General features: G+C 42.7%; 1 protein-coding gene across 1 annotated transcript in view; it reads left to right on the plus strand.

The window, feature by feature from the left end:
- DSCAM (DS cell adhesion molecule) overlaps positions 1-18,405 on the plus strand; it is a 641,498-nt gene that overhangs the window by 534,313 nt on the left and 88,780 nt on the right. Inside the window, exon 20 of the mRNA XM_084616971.1 lies at positions 7,966-8,099. Coding sequence (XP_084473097.1) covers positions 7,966-8,099 — 134 coding nt within the window. The remainder of the gene's footprint in view (positions 1-7,965; positions 8,100-18,405) is intronic.

An 18,405-nucleotide genomic window follows, 5' to 3' on the forward strand; every position in this document is an offset into this window, starting at 1 on the left:
GCAGAGACAAGGGAATTGTCTTTTTCTGTAGACTGACAATCACTATCAGAGAATAGGTATTCTATTCCAGCACAGCAAAGTTTTACAGCCAAGTTTTGTTAATTTATTTCTAAACCTCGGGTGTAAAGTTAGTTAAAAACAGAGGTTAGAATGACAAAATCCGCAGCTCAGCTACAGCTGGAATTAGCCAAATTTCAGGCTGAGGAAAGACAAAGGGAACATGAAAGACAGATAGAACTCATGTGGCTGAAGAAGGAGGAGAAGGAACAAGAAAGGGAGGCAGCAAGAGAAGCAGAACAACACCAAGCGGCTGCTCACAGGAGAGCTATGGAAGGAAGGGACAAAGAACTGGAGGAGAAGGAAAAAGAGAGGAAGTATGTGGAGGAGATGGAGAAGATAAAGGCTCAACAGAATATCCCAACAAACCCTAGTAATCCTTCTCCAAGTACCACTTCCCATCCCAGAAATATCCTACAAGGCAGACGATGATCCTGAGGCCTTCCTAGAAAACTTCGAAAGGGCCTGCCTTGGGCACAACATCTCTACTGACCAATACATGGTAGAGCTGAGGCCGCAGCTCAGTGGACCCTTAGCTGAGGTGGCAGCTGAAATGCCTAAAGAACACATGAACAAGAATGAACTGTTTAAATCCAAGGCGAGAGTCAGAATGGGGATAACACCCGAGCAGTCTCGTCGGAGGTTCAGAGCCCTAAGGTGGAAACCAGACATGTCATTTACCCGACATGCCTACCACATTGTGAAACATTGGGATGCCTGGATATCAGGAGCAAGTGTTGAATCTCCAGTAAATTTGCCCTTCCTAATGCAAATGGAACAATTCTTAGAGGGTGTTCCTGAGGAAATAGAAAGATACATCCTAGATGGGAAACCCAAAACTGTAATCGAGGCAGGAGAGATTGGAGCCAGATGGGTGGAGGTGGCAGAGAAGAAGAAAACTGGTCGCAGTTGGAGCGGAGACCAGAAGGGACCACCCCAGACCACACCCTATTACCGGGGGCCACCCAAAGCCCCACCTACCTCCCAAAGAACCCTCCAGACCCCTTATCGTCCCACCACCCCATTCTCCAGCAACCCTCCTCGCCCCAGTGACCCGTCAGCTGGACGATGTTTTAAATATAACGAGCTGGGGCATGTAAAGGCCAACTGCCCCAAGAACCCCAACAGATTACAGTTCATTGCACCGGAATCACACCAGAGGTCCACAGGCCCAGATACCTCCCAGATACCCTTGGAGCGGAGGGAAACTGTGAGTGTGGGCGGGAAGAAGGTCACCGCGTGGAGGGACCGGAGCACAAGTGTCAGCTATCCATGCTTCCTTAGTGGACCCCAATTTAATCAACCCAGAGATCCAAGTGACGATTCAACCCTTCAAGTCCAACTCTTTCAATTTGCCTACAGCCAAGTTGCCTGTCCAGTACAAGGGCTGGTCAGGAATGTGGGCTTTTGCAGTCTATGATGATTATCCCATCCCCATGCTGTTGGGGGAAGACTTGGCCAATCACGTGAAGCAGGCCAAGAGGGTGGGAACGGTCACCCGCAGCCAGGCTAAACAAGCCGTGAGGCCTAGCTCTGTTCCGGAAACTTCTATCAGGACCCAGTCAGAAATGATGGACCCAGACCCCAGGCCAATGTCTGCAACAGCAGTAGTGGATCCAGTCCCAGAGACCCAGACAGAACCAGTCCCAGAACCGGAACCAGCCGAACAACCAACACCAGACCCCGTGTCAGCACTGAATCCAGTACTTGCAACCTCAACACCAGAGGGCCCCACCGAACCTGAACTGGCAGCAGCCGATAACCCTACACAAGAGGCTCAGCCGGAGCCTGAATCCCAACAGAGCGGTTCACAGTCAACAGAAACAGCTCCATCCCCTATATCGCTTCCAGAGGGACCAAGCCTAGGTCCACAATCCAATGAGGAACTGATGTCTCCAGCATCAAGGGAACAGTTCCAGACCGAACAGGAAGCAGATGAAAGGCTCCAGAGAGCTTGGACGGCGGCACAGAGCAACCCACCGCCTCTCAGCTCTTCTAATCGATCCAGGTTTGTTGTAGAAAGAGGACTTTTATACAAGGAAACTCTTTCTGGTGGACACCAGGAAGACTGGCATCCTCAGAGACAGTTGGTAGTTCCAACTAAATACCGGACCAAGCTCTTGAGCTTAGCCCACGATCACCCTAGTGGCCATGCTGGGGTGAACAGGACCAAAGACCGTTTGGGGGGGTCATTCCACTGGGAGGGAATGGGCAAGGATGTTTCTACCTATGTCCAGTCTTGTGAGGTGTGCCAAAGAGTGGGAAAACCCCAAGACCAGGTCAAAGCCCCTCTCCAGCCACTCCCCATCATTGAAGTTCCATTTCAGCGAGTAGCTGTGGATATTCTGGGTCCTTTTCCGGAAAAGACAGCCAGAGGAAAGCAGTACATACTGACTTTCATGGATTTTGCCACCCGATGGCTGGAAGCAGTAGCTCTAAGCAACACCAGGGCTAAAAGTGTGTGCCAGGCACTAGCAGACATTTTTGCCAGGGTAGGTTGGCCCTCCGACATCCTCACAGATGCAGGGACTAATTTCCTGGCAGGAACTATGAAAAACCTTTGGGAAGCTCATGGGGTAAGTCACTTGGTTGCCACTCCTTACCACCATCAAACAAATGGCATGGTGGAGAAGTTTAATGGAACTTTGGGGGCCATGATACGTAAATTCATAAATGAGCACTCCAATGATTGGGACCTAGTGTTGCAGCAGTTGCTCTTTGCCTACAGAGCTGTACCACATCCCAGTTTAGGGTTTTCCCCATTTGAACTTGTATATGGCCGTGAGGTTAAGGGGCCATTGCAGTTGGTGAAGCAGCAATGGGAGGGATTTACACCGTCTCTAGGAACTAACATTCTGGACTTCGTAACTAACCTACAAAACACCCTCCGAACCTCTTTAGCCCTTGCTAGAGAAAACTTACAGGATGCTCAAAACGAGCGAAAAGCCTGGTATGATAAACATGCCAGAGAGCGTTCCTTCAAAGTAGGAGACCAGGTCATGGTCTTAAAGGCGCTCCAGGCCCATAAAATGGAAGCATCGTGGGAAGGGCCATTCACGGTCCAGGAGCGCCTGGGAGCTGTTAATTATCTCTTAGCATTCCCCACCTCCAACCGAAAGCCTAAGGTGTACCATATTAATTCTCTAAAGCCCTTTTATTCCAGAGAATTAAAGGTTTGACCGTTTACAGCCCAGGGAGGAGACGACGCTGAGTGGCCCGAAGGTGTCTACTACGAAGGGAAATGTGGTGGTGGTGTGGAAGAGGTGAACCTCTCCATGACCCTTGGGCGTATGCAGCGACAGCAGATCCAGGAGCTGTGCACTAGCTACGCGCCAACGTTCTCAGCCACCCCAGGACTGACTGAACGGGCATACCACTCCATTGACACAGGTAATGCTCACCCAATTAGAGTCCAACCTTACCGGGTGTCTCCCCAAGCTAAAACTGCTATAGAACGGGAGATCCAGGATATGTTACAGATGGGTATAATCCGCCCCTCTGAAAGTGCATGGGCATCTCCAGTGGTTCTAGTTCCCAAACCAGATGGGGAAATACGTTTTTGCGTGGACTACCGTAAGCTAAATCCTGTAACTCGCCCAGACAACTATCCAATGCCACGCACAGATGAACTATTAGAGAAACTGGGACGGGCCCAGTTCATCTCTATCTTGGACTTAACCAAGGGGTACTGGCAGGTACCTCTAGATGAATCTGCCAAGGAAAGGTCAGCCTTCACCACACATCTCGGGCTGTATGAATTTAATGTACTCCCTTTCGGGCTGCGAAATGCACCCGCCACTTTCCAGAGACTTGTAGATGGTCTCCTAGCGGGATTAGGAGAATATGCAGTCGCCTACCTTGACGATGTGGCCATATTTTCGGATTCCTGGGCAGACCACCTGGAACATCTACAAAAAGTCCTTGAGCGCATAAGGGAGTCAGGACTAACTGTTAAGGCTAAGAAGTGTCAAATAGGCCTAAACCGAGTGACTTACCTTGGACACCAGGTGGGTCAAGGAACTATCAGCCCCCTACAGGCCAAAGTGGATGCTATCCAAAAGTGGCCTGTCCCAAAGTCAAAGAAACAGGTTCAATCCTTCTTAGGCTTGGCCGGTTATTACAGACGATTTGTACCGCACTACAGCCAAATCGCTGCCCCACTGACAGACCTAACCAAAAGAAACAGCCAAATGCTGTTCAGTGGACCGAAAAGTGTCAGAAGGCCTTTAACAAGCTTAAAGCGACACTCACGTCTGACCCTGTACTAAGGGCCCCAGACTTTGACAAACCGTTCCTAGTAACCACAGATGCGTCCGAGCGTGGTGTGGGAGCAGTTTTAATGCAGAAAGGACCTGATCAAGAATTCCACCCTGTAGTGTTTCTCAGCAAAAAACTGTCTGAGAGGGAAAGCAACTGGTCAGTCACTGAAAAAGAATGTTACGCCATTGTCTACGCTCTGGAAAAGCTACGCCCATATGTTTGGGGATGGCGTTTCCACCTGCAAACCGACCATGCTGCACTGAAGTGGCTTCACACCGTCAAGGAAACTAACAAAAAACTTCTTCGGTGGAATTTAGCTCTCCAAGATTTTGATTTCAACATCCAACACATCTCAGGAGCTTCTAACAAAGTGGCTGAAGCACTCTCCCGTGAAAGTTTCCCAGAATCAACTGGTTAAAATCGTCCTTGAGATGTGGAAAATATTGTTAGTCTTTATGTACTTGGTAGTATATTTAGAGATGCATGTGTCTTATTAACTCTGTTTTTCCTAGAGCTCCAGGAAGAAATCCCAGCCAGTGTTTCACCCTAGCTGAGATTTGGGGGGCGTGTCATAAATATAAAGGGAAGGGTAAACCCCTTTGAAATCCCTCCTGGCCAGGGGAAAGCTCCTCTCACCTGTAAAGGGTTAAGAAGCTAAAGGTAACCTCGCTGGCACCTGACCAAAATGACCAATGAGGAGACAAGATACTTTCAAAAGCTGGGAGGAGGGAGAGAAACAAAGGGTCTGTTTGTCTGTCTATATGCTGGTTTCTGCCGGTGATAGAGCAGGAATGGAGTCTTAGAACTTTTAGTAAGTAATCTAGCTAGGTATGTGTTAGATTATGATTTCTTTAAATGGCTGAGAAAAGAATTGTGCTGAATAGAATAACTATTTCTGTCTGTGTATCTTTTTTGTAACTTAAGGTTTTGCCTAGAGGGGTTCTCTATGTTTTTGAATCTAATTACCCTGTAAGATATCTACCATCCTGATTTTACAGGGGGGATTTCTTTATTTCTATTTACTTCTATTTTTATTAAAAGTCTTCTTGTAAGAAAACTGAATGCTTTTTATTATTCTCAGATCCAAGGGTTTGGGTCTGTGGTCACCTATGCAAATTGGTGAGGCTTTTTATCCAACATTTCCCAGGAAAGGGGGGGTGCAAGTGTTGGGAGGATTGTTCATTGTTCTTAAGATCCAAGGGCCTGGGTCTGTAGTCACCTAGGCAAATTGGTGAGGCTTTTTACCAAACCTTGTCCAGGAAGTGGGGTGCAAGGTTTTGGGAAGTATTTTTGGGGGAAAGATGCGTCCAAACAGCTCTTCCCCAGTAACCAGTATTAGTTTGGTGGTGAAGTGGGTTTTTTACCCACAAAAGCTTATGCCCAAATAAATCTGTTAGTCAATAAGGTGCCACTGGACTCCTTGTTGTTTTTGTGGACACAGACTAACACGGCTACCCCCTGATACTAGAGAGAGAAGATTATTGAATTTCACTGTTTAGTAAAAACAAACTTGGATTTACATGTCACAGCAATATCCCTCAGGGTTTTATCTAAATATCCCCCAGGATAAATATCTAAAATGAAAAATTATTAGCAATTAAAGTTTGTCAATATCTACACGTTATAGGAGAAAATATAGGAATCCAGTGAAAAGTAAAGCTTTTCATGTGTCTGGAAAACTCTAGATCAATTTTGAGTTAATCCTTCAGCAGTTGACAGATAAGAACCGCTCCCGTCAGAACCTCTCCCCATGGATCAAACACTAATTTGGCAATAAATTATTTTAAACTCGCTTATCTAGTTGCAGTGATTTTCAAGAGACATTACTAACCATAAAGGATTCTCCCACTGGGCTAAGTAATAACCCAGGAGAGCCAGGTTTCATTCTTCAGCAGCAGTAACAAATAGCATTTCTGACAAGCTGGATAGAAATATTGAGCTGAATGCTGTCAAACATCAATATTTACTCTGGATTGGATAGAATCGACTAAATGAATTAGCCTTTCAGAGCAAGGATTGGTGGGAGAGTGGGGGGTTGTGATGTGAATATAATGATGAGCTCCTCATTTGGACCCTTAGTAACATTCTCAAGACAATATAAATAGAAAATGCTGGATTACAGGAAGCTTCCATAGTATTTTGAATGGCTACATCTTAGGCAAAATTGTACTTAGTGGTACTTCCCAATCAGCTTTCTTACATTGTTTAGGAAAATATTAGATGCAATTGAGTGGCAGTGTATGACAAAGCTGATTTAACTATGCAGATGTAGAAACTGAAGTTTTCCTTAAATGCATGTCAGAGGTAGAGGCATTTAACTATGAAACTAAATTTAGCTGTAAACATAGGCCCCGATCTTGCTAGCTTCTTCTTGTGAGCAGAACTACCACTTATGTGGTGCCTATTAATTTCAGTGAGGATCTGGACAGGGTTAAAGTTCTGTCTGTGCAGATCAGCTTGCAGAACCAGGCCCTGAGATGGTATGTATTTAGTAGCAATTTTTTTTATGATACTGAAAAGACCAGGTGAGCAACCGAAATTTTCATTCCACAGGAAATTACAACATTAAAAACAAATCAGAATCAAAACAATAAGCTGAAATTTCCCACAAAACAAAAATTCAGAAAAAAAATTATTTGGGATCATCAGAATGGTTTGTTTTAATACTATCAAAACATTTCTTTTTGATAGTGTTGAAAATCTTGTTTTAATTTTTGTTATCTGGATCTCTCTAATTAAAATTATATTTAATGTATTCTAAGTTGAAATGATAATGTTGAAATGAAAATTTTCAGCACTATCTAAACAAAAAGTTTTGACATTATCAATATGAAATATTCTGAATTTTTCCCATAAATTTTTTGTTGAAATGGACTCATTCCCACAAAACATTTAGACATTTTACTGACTTGCATTTTTCAGTGGAAAACTATTCTGTCAAAAAAAAAATTCAACCAGTTCTCACACTAAATAGACCTTTGTAGCATGTTGTAATAAATACAATTTATTGGCTACTTTTCATATACATTTCATATTTTATGGATGTTCTCACATGCACAAATTGTACACAATAGGAAGAGGCTATGCCTATATAGCTGAAGTTGTAGAAAAATTATACGCTGTATTGTATGCTTGAGAAATATGAGTGCATGCCATTCAATTCTTTCTCATAATGCAAATGCACAGAGAGGCAGGGTTAAGATTGTACACAGAAAATTAAATTTGGCATTTCCTGACTTGAGTGTTTAATTGTGCAGCCTTAATTAGTTTTTTCCATGTAGTTTGTGATGCAATACATAAGGAACTACTGTAAATAAATAATTAAATGTGTGCCTATATATATGCATAAATATATGCAAATTTATATTATAAGCACGTAGAGCACATAATTTTACATATGTAATCTCTACAAAGATTCATTAATATTTGTGGGCGGGGGAGTGACATATACAATTTTAATATATTAATTGTAACAAATAATTAACTGGATGCAATTGAATCTTGGTAGGATTTCTTCCCCTTCTTTTCCATTTCTTAAGTACATTAAGACCTCTGAGCTGTTTTCTTGTTAGATATCCTGTACTGTACAGGTCACTGTGTTTCGATTGCATTGGTCCACTTTGATAACTATACATGTTGCTCTTTCAGTTCCAGGTCCTCCTGCTGGAGTTAAAGCAGCTGCAGCATCACCATCCACTGTATTTGTGTCCTGGCTCCCCCCATTTAAGTTAAATGGTGTCATCCGAAAGTACACAGTGTTCTGCTCACACCCGTATCCCACAGTAAGTTGTACAAAACAACTTTAGAAATTCAGTATTAATCTATCCATGTATACATTGCCAGATGTTTAGTTCCTAACACTTTTATTGGATTTTCTCCTTTTTTTCTCTCTCTCTCTCTCTCTGAAATGTTGTTTTTTTTTCTGTAAGGGGGATTACTGTTTTCACATATGTCCTTTTTGACAGTACTTAAAGCTTAATATAGCACACTAATTTATAAACTATTTCAAATCATAGGATTCCCAGGCTGAATGATGTTAAAGGCACAGGTTCTGAAGCTTTTTAGTTGGGTTCTCACAAGACCAACTGCCAGCTATCTGTGACACAATTACAGCTGGGTAAATTGTGGAAACATTTATTTATGAACATATTTGCTAACTCCAACTTGCAATTGGATCTCTGTTCCGACAGTTCTGGCTTTGCGAATGAGTATAATGATGTGTGAACGAGCATATTTGCTTGTGAATATGTGTATTTGTGCCAGAAACATTTGCCCATCCTATATATGCACATTATTACTTGCTGAAAATGTGACAAGGGATAACTGAATTGAAAATTGGCTAGCCATTTCATGCCTTTCTCTCTCCCTCAGTCAGGAAGGAATCCAGCTATTTTAAAATCTGGGGGACATCTATTCTTTATAAACATCAATGGTTGTCTCTCTGCTACAAATGTAACATATTTATCAATACTTTTTATTTATGGCATTATGTATTTATTTCTCTATGTGGAGGAAGGGTGTGGGAGTGTTAAATGATAGTATTAATCAACCATGGTACTTTAAACTGAACATATCCTTAGTTTATGATGTAATAAAAATGTTGTTCTTGAATTAAAATGAGGTCAAGGGGGAAATATTCAAAAGTGTCCAAGTCCCATTTTCAAAAGTGAGTTAGGAATCTAAGGACTAATTTTCAAAGGTATTTAGGCACCTAAAGATGCAGGCAGGACCCTTTTGTGATTTTCAAAATCACCTACTAGGTTATGTACCTACCTCCCGTTGAAATCAATGGGAAATAGGCTCCTAACCTGCCTCGATGCTTCTGAAACCCCACTAGGTGCCTGTCTGCATGTTCAGGCACCTAAATACTTTTGAAAATCTGGCCCTTTAGAAATGGGACTTAGGCTTCTAAGCATTTTTTTGACATTTTTTACCCCTAATTCCATTATTTCAAAAATCATTGTGTTGAAACCCAAAATATCTTGATGATATGGTGGTGGTGGTGTTAAACTAGCTATTGGTTTTACAGCACTGACTACTAAGGGAGCAGGTGTTGTCAAAGAAGGTTGTGTGGGTTTTACTGAACCAGAGTTTGCCTGCATTTTTAAAGTCATGACTGTGATGCTTCAAAAAGTTAATTACTAAGTAACTAGAACAGGAGGACTTGGGGCACCTTAGAGACTAACAAATTTATTAGAGCATAAGCTTTCATGGGCTACAGTCCACTTCATCGGATGCATAGAATGGAACATATAGTAAGAAGATATATACACACACAGAAGGTGGAATTTGTCGTACAAACTGTAAGAGGTAACACCTCACACCTTCTTGTCAACTGTCTAAATGGGCCATCTTGATTAGCACTACAAAAGTTTTTTTTTCTCCTGCTGCTAATAGCTCATCTTAATTAGCCTCTTACAGTTTGTATGGCAACTTCCACCTTCTCTGTATATATATATATATATATATTCTTACTATATGTTCCATTCTATGCATCCGATGAAGTGGGCTGTAGCCCACGAAAGCTTATGCTCTAATAAATTTGTTAGTCTCCAAGGTGCCACAAGTCCTCCTGGTTTTTTTTTGCGGATACAGCCTAACAGGGCTGCTACTCTGAAACCTGTTACTAAGTAACTGTGTCTATGGTTTAGAAAAAACACCAGGTGGTGCTGCTGCTTCTTTTTGTTTACTTCTCACACATTTCCTCCTTCAGCTTCTTTGCTGGAAACATTGTTGTACTTGGGTTTATATTACAGGGAGCATACAGTTATATATTAAGCACCATACAGTACATCCAGTAACTGGAATTTGTTTTGAAGGTTCTCCCTGATTGTATTCTTTCTTGGGCAAATCCATTTTTTGTGGCTCATAAATTGTGTCGACCTCCATGTTTTGCTAACACCTCATTATTAGGCTCAAAATGCTTCTCTCTTGGTTTATGCTACGGAGATATTCTGTGGAGTAAATGTGAGTGTTCTGCAAAATAAGGGACTGCTAGGACTGACTAGAGCCACTGCTGGTGTTAGACTCTGTTGAATTGTGCTGCTGCAATTTTGTGATGTAATGTCAAGGTTCCTAGAGCCTATGGATATGAACCCTTTTGCTGTTTGCATACATTATAAATAAAAAAAAATCCTAAGGGCAGGCTGGGTAAACTCCTCCATAAAACTCTGCTGATTCATATAATTATGACTTTCCCAGCAGCACCTCCTATTCCGTGCAGAGCACTCTATCTTGAGTAGAGATGGCCAATCACACTAAATTGTCAGCACCTTTAAACCACAATTTAGGCATCCTCCCTGGGTAAGACAAGACCACAAGACTCATTTTAGGACCTCAGCCTGATATTTTTTTGTTAAGACAAAATGTCTTGGGTTTTTTGCTTGGTTTTGTTTGTCATAAAAACATCCTCAGATAAGGATTTACCATCGTCTATTGAAACCTAAACTGAGAGGGAGACATTGTAAGTAGAACAGTGCTTTCATATTGCATGTGGCGGCTATAGTACCCTGGAGCTGGCAGAGCTCAGTTTTAAAATACACCATTATTACATTTTTTCATTTGGGAAAAAAAAATAACGCTCACAGACTTATTATGGGGACTTCTTGGACATTACACACTTGAAAATAGTTTCATAAACAAGAGGCAGATATTTCCCTCACTTACCCCCTGCAACCATAATATGATGTTGCACTCATCCCTAAATTCTCCTCCCTCCCAGTCCCATACGTTAACTTGTAGGCATTCATAAAGTAGATGAAAATAGAAGTCGGCGCTCATCAATTTTGGTGGTTGTATGCCATCCTGGGTTTTGATATCATGTAACGAAGAGACCCCGTATCACCTTCTGTGGGGAGACTTGGTCTGAGGACAAAGGAATAAATGTATTTGGCAGGAGTCCTTGTCCTCAATCAGGCCCATAGCCAGCCATACAAAGATGGTGTGTGCGTGTGCATATGTGAGTGCATGTGTGCACTCAGAGAGGGTGCAACTATGTAGAGGCATAACCCTTGTGCTCCTAACCACCTCTGTTTTGGCTGGGCTGGGGAAACTTGTGTGAGAAGCTCCCTTTTCTCCTGGAGGATGAGCTGAAGGCACCATGCTCTGCCTATTTTCCTCTCTTCCCCACTTGGCAGGGAGGGGAATCAGCAGGGGAAGAGATCTTACAGGAGAAGAAAGACGAAAAATAGGTGACCTCCAGCTTCACCAATTCTTCTATTCCTGGTACAGCTCCACCTAGTGGCAAGAAGACCTGGAGTCCCATAAACCCCCCAGCCAGGTACATTATCTGCTGCTGCCACTGCAGAGTCTTCTTCATTTGTCCTTCTTCTATCAGTCAGTCAAGAGGTGGTGGGAGAAGGTAGAGCTTTAGGGCAGTCCAACTCCACCAAACCCAGGAGAAAGAGTGAAAGGGAGACTCTTCTTTCTGCTTTCAGTAAAGGGAGAGTGTAGCAGGGTGGTCACCTGCTCCAGCCTTAAAGGGCTTAAAACAGCCCAGGAGAGGGCTGTGGCTGGGAGCAAGCAGTTCCCAGGCTGATTGGGGGAAGCAGGCTCAGCTGTGGCCAGGCCCCAATCAGGGCTCAGCTGGCCCTTATAAGAGGGCAGTGGGCCAGGAGTAGAGAGCCTTCTCTAGCTGTGGAGGGAGATAGGCCTGGCTGCTGGGGAGCTTGAGAGGGTACCTGCAGTGGAGTTGGGCTGCAAGAAGGCCAAGGGAGCTGGGGAGCTCCAGCCTGGAAACTCCCCAGGTTGCAGGCCTAGTGGAAGGCCAAAAAGGGTACTGGGGTTGCAGGGGGCAGCCCAAAGGTAGGCAGAGGCAGCAGGTCCAAACCCCCCTTGCCTGTTATGATTGGCTTAGACACTGCAGTCTGCCCCAGTGTGTGGGGGCTCAGTGGTGACTGGCAGGAGCCAAGACTGAGGCAAGGTGGGGATAGTGGGTGGGGGTTCCCTGGAGAGGGGAGACCCAGAGACTGTAGGAGTACTGCCAGGGGGCAGAACCCTGGGTAAAAGGGGCACTGGGGTCTGGAAGGGACATGGGGACCCAGTGACAACGGGACACCAGCCTGCAGAGGGCGCTCTGGAGGCTGGAAAGCTAATTTCCTGGACGACCAGCAGGAGGCGCTACAAGGGTGAGGCGCCACACTGTGACAGAGAGGATCAGTGCTCTGCACTTATCCCCCTTACTTGAACAGCTGTCTGTAGGGTTGCAGAGAATCCACCACATTAACAGAGTGACACAGAGTTTGCAAAAAGATACCAGAAAAAAGAGAATAGGTCAGAGATGAAGGTGACCAACTTTGACTACATCTCTTTAAGTACTCTATTTTTATAATGGGTGGCATGTATAAAAGGCTTGGGGAGGCAAAGCCTCCCCAAAATAATTTGCCTGAATTATCAGGGGAAAAAGGCTGGCCGTGCAGGAGGCAAATGCCAGATGTGGCTCACCTCCCTTTGGAGGATCATTATTTGCATTGTTTTTCACTTTTCAGAGACCCTTGCTGCAGGGGGTTGCCTCTCTTCCTCTTCCTGCCTTTGCCAAGAAGGTGGCGCAGCTCCTCCCCAGCCTGCTGTCTGTCCCTAGACGTGACACACCCCTCCCCCCTCTGCTCATGGGCTCGGGCTGCCTTCTTGCTCCAGAAGGAGGCTTTGTGGCCACCCATCCCGGCTGCTGCCAATGGATTTGAAATCAGGAGTAAATCTCTACCAGTGCCTGATGAAGCAGAAATGTTCCTTGTACCTAATCACCCTGTTCTCCTACCCCCCAAACCCAGGTCATTTTCAGCCAAGACCATTTTTGGGGTGCTGCTGCTCAGTCCCAGGATTCCCAGGAGTCAGGGGACTACTCACGATTGCGTTGCTGCCCAGGAGTTCTGACCACTCCCCAGAATCGTTAGACCTGCACACAGACTAGGAGGCAGTGCTGAGAGGAGTTGAGTGACTGCCTAAAAGGCATCACACTTCTCCTATGCTCCTTGTGCCCCATAATGGACCCCAATGCATGGTTCCCATTTCTCCATAGCCCTGCTATGCAGGCTGCCCACTGCATGACTCCCCCCAGTACATAAGACCTTTCCTCCGCTAATGTGGGACTCTCCTCTCTAATACCCCAATGAGCCCTTTTCTAGATCCGGAGCACCCTTTTCCCTGGCTCTGGTCTCAGCTCCTGAAAATGGCCTCTAAAACGTGTTGTCACCATCTTATGTGATAGATGGGAAACTTCTGCAAACTTTGTCCGACTGCCAGCCCCCACTGCTCTCTCCCGGTGGCTGAACTTTCCTTCTTTGATCACTGAAAGGCAAATCTGGGACACACCTTCTCTTGCTTCTGGGATCCTGCCTGTTCTTGGTGAAAAGGGAGGCCCGAAAGCAGGATGGACGTTCCCCATTTCCTTTAACCAACTCCTATGAGCAGGGGAGGGAAGAGCGCGAGAGGCTTTTACAAATCTCCCCAGGAGGAGCAAGACTTTTAAAGGTAATCCAAACTGGATTGAACTGAATTTCCTCTTGTGTGTGTCAAGGGGGGAGCTGAGACCAGAACCACGGCACAAGGAGCATTTGTTGACATGTGATGTTGACAATTTGTGTGTTAATGGTTATAAAGCTTTAACTTTTTGAATCTCAATACGTACTATCATTAAATAATTATTGTCTGACCTCCCCATAATTTCCTGCAACTGTGAAAATTGAAATGGACAAAAACTGGAGAAAAAAAAAAGCTTCAAAATAAACATTGATATCTGTCAAAATTATAAAAAATTAAAAATCAAATTTTGCCACGCCTAAATAGAGTTAATGTTCTTTCCAGTAAAAAACAATGCTTGTGCGTCCATTGGGTATTTAAAAGCTACAATAAACCACTCTGAATTAACAAAAAATGAACAATTACTGCTGGCCATATTGTGCACACTTCTACACTATGCATCCATCAAATGACCCTGTGGGTTTCTGAAGTGCAGATTTGCCAGCACTTCTCACAGCCAGATTCAATTTGCAAGGGCAGACACTGAGAAGTTCTGCTGACTTTAGGCGAAGGGATGCTGAAATTTTCAGCTTGAAACACTTTGATTACAAAGGGCAGCATCTGCCTGGAATATTTCAAACAGAAGAATTTCATTCACCAGTGAAAACAGAAAAGCAGCTATCACTGAATTCCCAATTTCTGTCCAAAATTCCAGGAGAGGACCCCTGCACCGCACAACATTGTGAACTACACTCTCTTTTCTTTTCATTCTGGAAGAATATTTTTTCATTGTGCAAAACAGAGAAAAATACAAAAATTCAGATACTGATCCATTCATTTTAAAGCTGACTACTAACCTTAATTCCTTGCAGAAACAGATTTCCATTTCTATAAGAGATCAATGAACCAATTTAGATTAAATACAAACTGGGAAGCAGAAAGAGCCTGGAAAACAGTATCACAATAGCAAGTGACAGCAGCCTCCCGGCTTGGGGGAAATAGCAATGTCAGGATAGGAAAAGGGAGACCGAAGACACGTGGGATGAGGCATAAGGAGCAGGATTTCATTGGTGGAAAAACAGAGGGGAAGAGTAGCAGGACTTCAGATGTGATGCTAAAGCAGAGCCAAAGACTAAGGACTTGTGACCTTATGTAAAATGTGGACTACATATGTAGTACAACACTGTCTATCAGAAATATACTGTATAAAAACCTAGATTGCATAGCCGGTTACAAAGGTTCTCAGTTCGTAACATGAGGTAGTACATTTATTAAGCCACATATTTACTGTTAGAAAGGAAAACCATTAAAGCAGGTTATTCTGCTGCTTTCATGAAGTGGGTTATTTAACTGAAACTAAATTGGCTATTCTGTCTATGGGTGGTTAGAGATGGGGAAGAAGGAGCGATTTAAGTAAAAGAGCACTCTGAAAGGATACTAAATGGAAGACAGTTAGCTCTTGTCTTCTATTCCACCCATATTAAGATGTGGAGTAAGATGACTTCACAGCCACACTCCAATTTCCTGATAAGGGAAGTCTAAAAACAGAATTAGTTTGGCCTATTGTACCTAGTGAGGATTGAAATGCAAGGTGTGCAACCTCTGCTGATGACCTTGAATTTTGAAGGATTTCAGCGGTGCCTTTTCTTCTGTCTAATTAAGGAAGTATCTTTGTTGCCATTGTACAGTCCATTTTTCTCAGAAGGTTACATCTCAGCTGTAAAATTGTTGATTTTTTTTCTTTACATACTGCATAAATATTTCCATGGTAGACAAAGAAATAATATGCACTTTTCATAATTAGGGAAGGTTTAATTACATGACAAATCATAATGGTTGAACAGTAGACTAGAGTGACTTCTAAATTACTTTTCAAGTTCATTTGGTCTATTTTTGTAAAAGTGTATGTGTAATAGAAAAACACACTGCTGGGGATTTTTTTTGTTAGGAAAGTATGGTTATGTAAATTCTTATCACTTTCCTTTGAAAAGCTATCTTTGTTGTGCACAGCTATTACTGGGTTCCCTAGAGACTGTGTGATTTGATATACCTAACGCAATGCCATACGAAATCATAATACTTCAGCAGATTATGGAAGAATAGTGATCCTTAAGTGCGTTGCCTTTGACTAATTGCTTCACACTCTTCATCTTACTGAAACTAGTTTTCATAGTGTTTCCTGAAACTCTGAAAATTGCCTAGTTCAACAGATATGGAAAAAATGGCTTTTATAAATACCCCCCCAAAGTTCCAAATAGAAGTGCAGTGGGCCTAGCACAGATTCGGCTAGGTCTGTCAATACTTCTGTAAAAGTAAGAGGGGGAGATAGAGGGACCTAAAGAAGTTGTGGGAAAAGAGGAAGTAAAATTATGTTTGGCCAGGGAACCAAACCAATTGGGCCTTAAAATATTGTTTGATTTGGGGAATTGACAAAGTTAAGGATTGTTTGACTTTTGTTTTGCCTGAACCAAATTTGTCCACCACTATTGTAGACCCTACGTCTTGAACTTACTTCATTAGGTAGTCAGTATCTGATTCAGGTTTGATTTGTACACAAATCCACCAATAGGAAAGATGTATTACATTGTTTGACATTACATTGTTTGTCCAGTATCAGACAACATATGGATATCTGCTGGTCGTATAATCCCTGCATGCCATGACTTTTGCATGCACCACTGTACATGCTCTGTCTCCTGGCTCCTGTGATTGTACAATCAGTAGAAGAGACAGATCCCTACACACCATTCACTGGAGATCCATAGAATAAAATGGGAGGAAAATATTACAATTAGCCTTCCTCATCTTCCTCTTATTGAAGTGAATTTTTTCTCTGGCATTACTCACTTGGAGAGATTATTTTGTTGCGCAGAACGTATGCATGCAGAAAATGCAGGAAGATTGGTTATTACAATGATTATAGTTTATTCTGTTATTTATATAAATATTATAAGGATACATGGCACTGTATGGCAGATGACCTGTGATGAACAAATACATCGCTGTTCTAGCTCTCTAGCTGCAGATTTAGTAACACAACTGGTGCTACACAGGGGCTGCCTGCATCCTAACCCTGATGAAGATGTCTTTGCATCCGTCTCTATCCCTCCCCAGTTTTGAAGACACAAGCAAAAACTGCACAATATAATACAAAACCCGTTATAAACAAAGTGGGGGAATGGTCATCATAATTCTACAGGCTTTGTAGATTAAGAGTATGATCAGTTTTTTAAAAGAGGAAAGAGAGAAATTTGGTGAATATTAAAAAGGCAGAGCCAGGGTAGGCTAAGGCGGTAAAAGGTGCACTCAAGAGGGAGGCCTGGCTGGAGTCAAGTTTGCTGGAGGGGTGCTGAGCTTTTTGTCTCTAATCCACACTTGGGTTCATGCATTACAGGAAGTATCTGTCAATTTCATTACATGGCACTTCATACAGCGTGAGAGTATTTGTTTATTTAATACTTATTTTTATAAACCACACATAGACTTATTTTATATTTTTAGCTATTTTAAAAATACTTACCTATTCATACACCGTAGTCTTATTTTATAACCATTTTACAGCTTTATTACCAGCACAAATAATTGTAGATTCATTGTTTTAATCTGTCAGCTTTAAATTTTTGTTTAACATGTTTTGTCATAGTGCATATCTCTAAAATAGATTGTAAATAACAGATTAACTGATATGCACAAATGACACTGATATGCTATATAATATCATTTTAAACAGCTCTTCTTTTAAAGCCCTGCTAAAAATAAAACTCATCCTGCTTTTTCATAAAATGGTGGACTTATCTCATTACGTAGCTTCAGATTTGGCAGCTGATGGATTTTAATAGAAAATACTGAGTATCTGACAATTTCAACACATATGGATTCGTCACACTCTCCAACATATATCCGTGATAGAATTCACAACCTTTAGCTCCAAAAGCACAGGGCGAAATCCTGACCCTTTTAAAGTCAATGCAAAACTCACGTTATCTTCATTTGGGTTAGGATTTCACATACAGGTTTTTTTAAGTCTGTAAATTAAAAAGTTCTTCTTCTTTGAATTGTGGCTCATTACAAATGGCATTGCTGGGGTTCTGTGATTATTTTCTCTCTAAGTCTCCAAGCTCAAACATCTTCAGTTTACAAGTAAAACCATGTTTATTTCTAACTGCCAGCCTTAAAAATTCTACCAGTGACGTGTAGCAATGAGAGACAGGACTTGGCTGTAGCAAACAGCTAGGTGATTCTTTATTGAGGCTGTTGGACACATAGATGCTCTGTAACTCCCTGGCTCTCTGGTTTGCCAACAGACACATCTTGTGCTGCCCCACTCAGTGTCTGCCTAAATCCCAGCCCATTTGGAGTAATCATGAAATGGATTACTGAAGAATAGATTACACTACAGGATGGGAGATTCAAACTGGGTTTTCTCTTACTCATCACCACTAGTAATAGAGGTTCTTCTGGCTAATTCATTTCTTCAGCACCACCTGTGCAATCCCTTTGTCTGCAGTAGGTTTGCAAAGGGTGCACCGAAGGACTAAGCTGGGATGTAGTAAACAAGTCTGTTGATGGTGATGTACAAGAAGGCATAGAATACAGTTTATTATTAGCTGTATTGACTCTGCAGTGTTAAGG

This window comes from Lepidochelys olivacea (assembly GCF_965140295.1).
Source record: "Lepidochelys olivacea isolate rLepOli2 genome assembly, chromosome: 1".
Classification (NCBI taxonomy): Eukaryota; Metazoa; Chordata; order Testudines; family Cheloniidae; genus Lepidochelys; species Lepidochelys olivacea.